We start from the raw sequence: 10000 nt of genomic DNA on the forward strand, positions 1-10000 counted from the left end.
TGCACTTGCTTCATTCATTCATTTATGTTTTTTGTGGGATTCAGCACCCAGTTAAGAACTGTTAAATTAGCCTATATAGGCGATAGTGTGAGCGCGTCTTCTCCACTTTTGACATGACATGCCTTATCCCTTTCATGCCTCATTTGCTGACAATAATTTCCCCACGGGGACAACAAAGTGTCTAACAAGCTTCTCTCTTCCTCTGGTAAAGGGAAGGAGGCAAAGAAAGTGACGGTCTCTTTCCCCGTCTCACTTCGCCAGACCACAGCAGATTCTGAGTCTCTCCATTTCCCTCTCCTTTACTTTACTTTCTCTCTCACTTCCTCACTTCTGTCTTCTCTCTGCCTTTCTCCATTACTTGTCTTCAACTTTGCATCTTTCTTGTCTGTGTGTCTGTGTGGGTGTGTCTTAGCCAGGCCACTGCAGATTGCTGGCCTCTCTCTTCTTCCCTCTATCTCGCTTTCTTCACTTCTCCGTGCTCTCGCCCTCTCCCTTCTTCTCTACCTTTATCTCCTCCTTATGTCTCCTTTGTCCTCTGACATAAAAAATTACCCAAATGAGGTTTCTTAAACCAGTTCTCGCGTTAAGTCTGGTGTGACGTGCACGCACACGCACACACACACACACACACACACACACACACACACGCACACACACACACACACACACACACACACACACACACACACACACACACACACACACACACACACACACACACACACACACACACACACACACACACACACACACACACACACACCTTCTTTGGGTCGCTCCCGTATTAGCAGTACCATAGGCCAGATTTGCTTTGAGGTCAGAAATGGGGAGTGGTGCCTGCCTACTACTGCTGCTGCTGCTGCTGCTGCTACTACTACTACCACTACGAGTAGGCAGGAAGGTAGTGGAGTCGAGGGAGTGACTGTGCGAACACACCGCTGGTGTTGAACGCGTGGAAAGATGCGGAAGTAATTGACTTTGTATTGGAGAGGAGGCGGCAGAAGAGTGAAAAACAGCAAACGCGTTTCTAGAGGCGAGGGCGTCAAAATCTTCAAAAGCAGAGGGCGTCAAAAGTTTAACTTTATCTAAAAATATGTATAAGCTTCGGTTGGTCGAGATTCCTGTCCGAACGCTTCAGGTTGAATCGTTTGCCGCGTTCAACGCCCCTGACCAGTGCTTTCCAGGCAGGAGCCAGCAGCGTTTTAGTTCTTTCAACGCCTGCGGTGTGATCGCGCCATCACCCTTAAGTGTAGCCTGCATGCCTCACCTGGCTGGCTGGACGACGGCGCTGGCCTCAACAAGGGGAGGGGAGTGTCTCATCTCTATTCACTAGTAGCCAGCACTTCCCATCGCACTTCCTCTATCTTTATCACCGCAATTAGCTCAACGTTTCCCTCGCTCGCCACATTCAAAACAAGACAGCTGCTTTGCATGCCCTCCGACGTCCGTCTGCCTATTTCCATTTAAGCCGTTATTGCCAGTGGTTCCCAGTCTTTTTCTGCTGGGACCCCTTTTTGGACCTAAGAATATTTTGCAACCCCCGCTCCCACCTTCTATTTTCCAACAGCAAAAACATATTTTTTTGCTAAACTTTAATGCAAATCACAGGAAGGGTACATACATTTATTAAACCAACTGAAGTGAATATTGACACTAACAATACATGGAAAGGTTGTAAAAAGCCTTCAAAGGTTTTATGCAAACAGTCCCTTCTGTCCACGACCCCTCCCCCTGCAGTACCTCCGCGACCCCTTTAAGGGTCCCGACCCCCTGTTTGGGAACCACTGCGTTGTGCGGACAGCAGCCTGGCAGCCAGCACACTCTCAGCCTGTATGGAAAGCAGCTTGACCACGGCAAGTCAAGCCAAGCCGGCCACTTGCACCGCAGCCTATCTCTCAGGTGGAGAGACAGCACGGTACTTTCTGATAGTAAAATCCCATTCATTCATCCAACTCATGCAGCAGCACTTCAACTGCGTACTGTATCTGCATGCTTTACATAGTCACAACACTACACTTGAAAGCACCTTTTGAAGGGTCTTGTTGTTATGGATTGACTTGGTTTACACATAATCAGTTTTTCAATCAAAGAATATAAAAAAGCGAAAGGGGCCACTTGACATGAGCTGAAGAAGACTCAACCTCATCATCATCATCATCATCAAGTGCCAATAAGTCTAAATATTTTCTACATTACCCAGCAGCTTGCCTGATTATCATCGACTTTCAAATCCCTTTGAGACTTGGTCTGACCAAGACAACATTTCCCAAACGGCATGGTTGACCTGCCTCCCTTGGTTTGCTACTGGTTGTATGCCAGAAATAAAACCCCATTCATTTTCAATGGGCTTTCATTTCTGGTTATTTAGAATTAAACTGGTGAATTAGCGCCAAAACGTGGCATGGAAATCTACAGGGTATATTGAAGAGTGAAGTGTGGGTCACCAGGTCAACAAACAAGAACAGCTGACAGCAAAGCATCAAGGATATCTGGGCTTCCATAACTCCCATGTACTGTTTCTGCCATTGACTTCAATGTTAAACACATCATGGCAGTTATTAAGACAGAGAGAGTACCAACCAAGTATTGAACGTTGCATGGTATGTAGATAGTACCAAATTTCATCTGATTTGATGTGACCTGAATTTTGCTGAAGAAAATTGTAATTTTATCACAATATTCTAATGATGCGAATTCCTCAATTCATGTTTTTTTTTAGCTGGAAGCCCAAAATATGTATGGAATAGCGGACGACGAGGTGTCCCGATATCAAGGGAAATAATGGACGAGGCGGAGCGTTCTAAACAGCCCGACGGCGCAGCCGAAGGGCTGTTCGCTTCGCCAAGTCCATTTTCCCTTGATATCGGGACACCTCGAAGGCCGCTATTCCGCTTATCACCCGGTTACCAGCATTTAAGTATTAATGTATTAATTTATTAATAAGTTGATCTAAGGCTTTGTGAGAAAGTAGATTCACCACTGCGCTTTGTACGTTGCTATGGGCACCACTTCCTAATCTAGTGAGACGCGCCTCCATCGGTGGCATAGTCTAAGGACGCGCACAGAATGTTGGGGTTACTTGACAACCAAATGCGATAGAATTGACGACTGGATTTTTGACTTGACAACGAGATGCAATAGAATTAGTAACGGGGTCTTGACTAGACAACCAGATGCGATAGAACTAACGACGCGGTCTTGACTAGACAACCAGATGCGATAGAACTAGCAACGGCACTTCGCCAGAAAGTTAGAAAAGAAGCAACTTGGACGCCCGCACGCCCGCATGACATCATAGGTGTCCTGCTACCGGGGAATAAAGGACACCTGCTCAGCCAATCAGAAGACGTTCCGTTTGCTCACTGGGTGATAAGCAAAAATAAACAATTGAATGATTGGAATAGTTAAAAAACTAGGCCATGAATCTATAGTACATGACAGTTTAACATTATCGATGGAATTATGGAAATAAATCACACTATTCTAATAAAGTGGCCTGGAGCTGTAGTCTTCAAGGTCAATCTCCTCCTCCTCCTCCTTCTCTTTGCAGTGTTCCCTTGTTCCTCCTCCTCCTTCCTCTGCAGTGTTCCCTTGTTCCTGTAGCCTGTTTGCTCGCTGCTAGGAATTCAAGCTGCTTAAAATGAACTGAATTAAAATAGATGTGTTTTTATATTCCATTCTGTCCAGTGGCATACATACCACATCTGGGAAATATCCTGAAGTTATTGGGTCCAGCTAATTTGCGATGCTGAGGCCAAAAAAACCCAGGTTAGACGAATAAGCAAGGTGGTGAAATCTCGGATCAGCCTTCACTGGAGAGGAACTTTCAACTTTCTCAAGCCTGTTTGACCACCTACAGGCATTCCTGCATCCAAACCAACCAAGCGCAACAGTACATAGTTTACAGGTGAGTGTGGGCAGTACGGGCAGTAACCACATACTTTGTGAAGATTGACTTTGGACTGAAAATTGTCTTCGAAACACCTCCTTTATCTTATGACAAAGCCTTATGGTTCAAATGTGTCCCGTTTTACAGATGTTGCCATGTCAAATTTGCTGTAACTACGCTATCCAACCTAATACCAAGGCTGTGAAGGCCTTTTTCCCCCATGCTGCTTTGCACTATCGTTCCGATTTGAAAGAGAGCATGGATTCTACCCCTCAGCGAGGGTTCCAGACAGATCTTGGGCTCCAATCAGAGAGTAGGTAGGGGTAGACAGGCGACGACTGTAGTTTGTTTGAATAGATACAACTGACACGATATAGTATATGTGCCAATGCCAAATGACAAATTCGTAATGCCCAATAAAGGGCCATGGGCAATTGTACACCACACCTTTTCCTACAAGAAATTGCACAGGTAGCCTCCAGACTATCTCACTTGTTAGCTCGTCAGGGGCCTATACTACAAAGCTGGTTCAGGACTAAAAAACCAGGTTAAGTTGAGAGGTAAATCACCTAAAAGAAGAGCCTGGAGTCCAAGAAAATGAGTACTACATGCTCTTCTAATAGATGATTTACCTCTCAACTTAACATGGCTTACTCCTGAACCAGCTTCTTAGTATATCTCTCTGGAGTTGTTAAGCAGGAAACGGAAGGCATGACTCACGTTATAGAGGCCGAGGTCCAGGGACTGGGTGATCTGCTGCAGCTGGGGCAGGCCCTGCTCCTGAGCCTCCATGTGGGACGAGTTCTGCTGCTCACGCTGCTGCTGTTGCTGCTGCTGCTGCTGCTGCTGCTGCTGCTGCTGCTGCTGCTGCTGCTGCTGCTGCTGCTGCTGCTGCTGCTGTTGTTGTTGTTGTTGTTGCTGCTGCTGTTGCTGCTGCTGCTGCTGCTGCTGCTCACGCTGCTGGTGGTCGCCGCAGGTCCGCTGCTCCTCTGGCTCCTGCTTGCACTGTACCACGTTGACGTTCTGGCCGCCGGACACTTCCATGCCCCCCTGACCTTGACCTGGACCGTGACCTTGACCCCCCTGGGAACCCCCTTGTCCAGTGCGCTGCATATGCTGCTGCTGCTGTTGCTGCTGCTGCTGCATCTGCATTTGCATGCTCTGTGTCTTGCGCAGGTTCTGCAGGTTCTGCATGTTTAGCTGCATGGCTTGTTGCATCCTCTGTTGCTGATGGTGATGGCACGTCTGTTGCTGCTGCTGCTGCTGTTGTTGTTGATGTTGTTGATGTTGTTGTTGTTGTTGTTGTTGTTGTTGTTGTTGATGTTGCTGCTGTTGTTGTTGTTGCTGCTGTTGTTGTTGTTGCTGCTGTTGCTGCTGGGTGGGCTGTTGTTGCTGGGGGGGCTGTGGGTGGTGCATGGTGCCCTGGGGTTGCTGCTGGGGGGTGAGAGTCTGGCCCTGAGGGTGAGCACTCTGGGGGGATCCCAGGGCTGCGTGGGGCGGGTGTTGCGTTGCCGGGGAGCCCGTCTGGTTAGGCTGCTGCTGGTTGTAAGGGTAGGGGGGCAGCCTCTGGTCTAAGGGGAGTTTGCTGGTGTCCAGAGGTACACCCTGTCGAGTAAGGCAACACACGACATTACATTTTGAGAAAAGCCATTTAAAGACACTCCAAGATAACAGCAGACACTTGTGTATATGTGTGTGTGTGTGTGTGTGTGTGTGTGTGTGTGTGTGTGTGTGTGTGTGTGTGTGTGTGTGTGTGTGTATAAACACACACACGCGCACGCACACCATTTTTTTTCAGGTCAACCTCACTAGCTAAACACACACTCACTAATGGGTCAAAGTGGCTCGTAAGTTGGGTGTTTCTACCAGTCAGACTGAAATTTCACTAGCATTTGGCTGGTGTTAATCTAGAGTCATATATACATAAAGTTAGACATTACATTCAGTATGCTTATATCCAGTATGCTTTTTCATATTTATCATAATGAGAACATAATGAAACACAAAAGGAACAGTGTGTGGAATACAGAATACATAACGCAGCACTTACAATGTATTTTTCTACTAGATTTGGACTTTTCTTACAATGAGAATTGGTGTATGCACATAGTTAATAAAATAGCTACATGAATGTACTACAGTATAAAGAGTGTCGGCTTTTATGCAGATATGCAAAGTGTAAATGTACTTTCATGGGTCAAGACCATGTGGTCTGTAGCTACGCCTTTGCCTAAGCCAAAACGTTTAAAACTAATAATTATGCCGTTTTTTTGAAAACTCATGAATGGATTAGCATTTCTAGTGGACATATCAGCACTCCAGTCCGTGTGCCTGATTTTTTTCTGCGAGCAAGCCATTAAGCGACCTTGGGTATCTATTATAAAACCGAGTTATCACTACTATTCATTATTTCCATCATCATCATCATCATCATCATCATCATCATCATCATCATCATCATCACAGATGAGAGAGGAGGAAGCCACAGTGTGGGGGGTTCATTCACTTCCGAAAATGCAGACAATACATGCTCATCATCAGTAATACAGGCACTGGACCAAACAGAAGAGATCTGCAAAGGTCAAGTTCAATAGCACGTCAGTCTTTCATTAAAGACCTTAATCATGCAACCTTCATCGTACTATTCAACTTTTTTGAGCATAGATCAGATGTTGCGGACCTTTTATCATTTCTTTGTGCTTCATTCATGACAAAGTTTTTTGAGGGCCTGCACCCTTTGAACGTTTCTTTTTCAGCAGGTGCAGATTTTCAGGGTACTTCAGCCATCGGTTATCAAATGGAAGAGCGCGACGCTGCTTCTTCATGATTCACCACTTTTTTTGTTTGGTGTGGTTGACGTGTCATCCTCAGCACACCAAAAAATAAAGGGGTGAATCGTAAAGAAGCGGTGTTTGCGTTCTTCCATCTGACAACTGATGGTCCATTCATGTTTACCTGTGTGATGGAGGACAGCGTTGGCGACATGGTGGGTGAGAACTGCTTGGCGTGGTGGTGGTGGTGGCGGCGGGCATGCTCGTTGCCCATGGGGAGGATGAGGGGCGACAGCTGCGCCCGCCTGCGCGGGGACGAGCCGAGCTGCGGCGTCTGGTGGTGGCCCCCCGCGTGAGGGTGAGGGTGGTGACCGGGCAGGAGGCCGGGGGCGTAGGAGGCCGGGGGCTGGCCCAGGACCGGGCCGGAGCCGGAGCCATAGCTGCCCTGCTGATGCTGCAGCGTCTGTCCGCTCAGCGAGGAGCTACTGAGGGAGGAGCGCAGAGACTGACTGCTGAGAGACGAGGGCAGAGACGGGGAGGAGCTCAGGGACGACTGCAGCGAGGGGTTGCTAAGCGACGAGTGCAGGGAGGCGGAGCTGAGAGAGTTGGGGAAGGAGGAGGGGCTGCTACTCAGAGACGACTGGATGTTGGGGTTGCTAAGCGACGACTGGATGTTGGGGTTGCTATGCGACGACTGGAGGGAGGGGTTGCTCAGTGTGCCCGGAAGAGATGCCAAGAGACCTGCAGACCAGAGAGAGAGAGAGAGACAGAGAGACAGAGAGACAGAGAGACAGAAAAAAAAAAACAGAAAAATACAAAGAAAGAAAGAAAGAAAGAAAGAAAGAAAGAAAGAAAGAAAGAAAGAAAGATATAGATGAGACAGAGAGAGAAGAAGAAAAAGAGGAGCAGCAGGAGAAATAAAGGGAGAGGCAGAGAAATAAAGAAAGAATGAGAGGAGAGGGAAAGATTGGAGAGGGTGATGAGAGCAGAGGGTAGGAACGACAGGAGGGAGAGAGATGGAAAGGGAGGAGAAGAGAGGAAGCAGATAGGAGTGAGTGAGAGAGAGAGAGCAAAAATGAGCGAGATGAAAGAGAAACAGAGAGAGAGAGTGGAGAGAAAGATATGAAAGCGGGTGTGAGAAAGAGAGGGAAGGGAGAGAGAGCAATTGGAAGAAAAACATGTCAGTACAAGGCCCTCATCACACATTTTCTCATTTTCTCACAACTTCACTGCAAATGCCTAAAACTATTCCTTTCATTTTGTGAGATTCAACACTTGCAGCATTTCTCAATATTTCAATAATGCAAGTGCAGCATTTCTCAAGAACTATTACTATTTTATGAAAGAGCTAAAATTCCTTTACATCTTGGAACTTCAAAAGTGTTTCTTTTTCTATCAAGTGTTTGAATTATTTCTGAGTTTAAAAAAAAAAAGATTTTTGTATTAAAGCAAAATAAAACACCCAGTTTCCAGTCCCCAGAATCCAGCTCTGTTATCCTCGAACAAGAGAGAAACCGACACACACAGCACTCATGCAAAACTTCACACATACGTATGTGCCGTGCCATGCCGTGCGTGCACACAAATACGACTCCCCCCAATAGCCATATGACTCTCTTGTCTAAACCCTGACACACCATTTCCTGTGTGATCAGATGAATCACCTAAAGTAGATAAGGACGTCTGTCTGCTTTTTCCGACTGCAAACACGTTCACTCGTCTCTGTTGTTTCTTCTCTCCCTCTATCGTTCGTCCTCTCTCTCGATATCATTCTCTCCATCTTTCATTCGTTCTCTCTCACTATCGTTCTCTCTCGCTCTCTCGCTCACACACACGTACACACACACACACACACACAGTCAGACAAGCTGAATGGAAAGTCCTGCTTTCGCACTCCTATATTAAAGTGTGTCACGCTCCGGGCCCCCAGTTTCCTTCTTGTGCGCTACTTTCTAATCTCCATGCTGAAGAGGCTGTAGCATCAGCGCAGTCGACTAGGGTGACACGAGCTTCAACAGAGCTCACGCTGATTTAAAGCATTGGTTTTCAAAGTGGGGCACGGGAACCCCTGGGGGTCCGCGGGTGGACTCTAGGGGGGCGCGGCAGGTTGGCAGAAACAATATACCAAAACCAAACTAATAATTAAATAAATTGAAAAATTTAAGTAAAATAAATTAAACCAAAAAAGCTAAACAATAATCACGCATGTTATGAATAATAAACTATTCTAACATTACAGAACATTACTTCTAAGTTATCATCGTCATGTTTCTTGTAGTACTTGAATGGGTTTAGGAATACACCAGCTCCATCGAGTTGTGAAAGCGGGTGCACAGAAAGAATAGTGTGGCACGGCTCATGTCAGGGGGGCCTTGGCTGGAATCTACCAAAATATCGAGGGGCCTTGCCATGGTAAAGTTTGGGAACCGCTGATTTAGAGCACAGGCTAGGCAGAGGAGCTGTGCTCTTGAGCGGAAACATACTCAAAGGAAAACACAATGTGGTGTGGAGTACAGAACCACAGACCGACACACAAACACAGATACACGCGTAACATCGACAGAAAAATCATAAACTTAGCCGACAGGAAGCACTACGAGTGTGGGCAGACAAAGTTTGCCCTCAAATATCCTGTTGAGGCTAGAAAAACACACATGCACGCGCACTCACACACACTGAGACAAAGTGGAGACTAGGGGTGTCTATGTTTGCCCGTGTGTCTGGGGGTGTGTTTGTGTGTACCTGGGGAGTTGGAAGGTGTTGCTGGTATTGATCTCTAGGTGTGTGTGTGTGTGTGTGTGTGTGTGTGTGTGTGTGTGTGTGTGTGTGTGTGTGTGTGTGTGTGTGTGTGTGTGTGTGTGTTTAGTAGTACACCTGGGGTGTTGTTTTGTGTGTGTGTGTGTGTGTGTGTGTGTGTGTGTGTGTGTGTGTGTGTGTGTGTGTGTGTGTGTGTGTGTGTGTGTGTGTAGTACCTGGGGCGTTGAAGGCGTTGCTGGTGTAAATGCCTAGGTGTGTGTGTGTGTGTGTGTGTGTGTGTGTGTGTGTGTGTGTGTGTGTGTGTGTGTGTGTGTGTGTGTGTGTGTAGTACCTGGGGCGTTGAAGGCGTTGCTGGTGTAAATGCCTAGGTGTGTGTGTGTGTGTGTATGTGTGTGTGTGTGTGTGTGTGTGTGTGTGTGTGTGTGTGTGTGTGTGTGTGTGTGTGTGTGTTTGTTTGTTTGTTTGTTTAGTGGAGTACCTGGTGCATTGAAGGCGTTGCTGGTATGGATGCCCAGGTGTGTATGAGTGTGTGTGTGTACATAGTGCACCTGGTGCGTTGAAGGCATTGCTGGTGTGGATGCCC

The 10000-nt window shown here is 46.9% G+C and overlaps 1 protein-coding gene across 3 annotated transcripts in view; it reads right to left on the bottom strand.

Annotated features, from left to right (window-relative positions):
- Nucleotides 1–10000, bottom strand: part of LOC134448951 (CREB-regulated transcription coactivator 2) — a 38550-nt gene that overhangs the window by 5470 nt on the left and 23080 nt on the right. For all 3 annotated transcript variants that reach the window (XM_063198663.1, XM_063198662.1, XM_063198661.1), the window contains 2 exons: nt 6845–7401; nt 4610–5494 (listed from right to left, as the gene is read on the bottom strand). In XM_063198663.1, the coding sequence (XP_063054733.1) occupies nt 4610–5494; nt 6845–7401 (1442 nt within the window). The remainder of the gene's footprint in view (nt 1–4609; nt 5495–6844; nt 7402–10000) is intronic.

The sequence above is a fragment of the Engraulis encrasicolus genome, chromosome 5 (assembly GCF_034702125.1).
Source record: "Engraulis encrasicolus isolate BLACKSEA-1 chromosome 5, IST_EnEncr_1.0, whole genome shotgun sequence".
In the NCBI taxonomy this organism is placed as follows: Eukaryota; Metazoa; Chordata; class Actinopteri; order Clupeiformes; family Engraulidae; genus Engraulis; species Engraulis encrasicolus.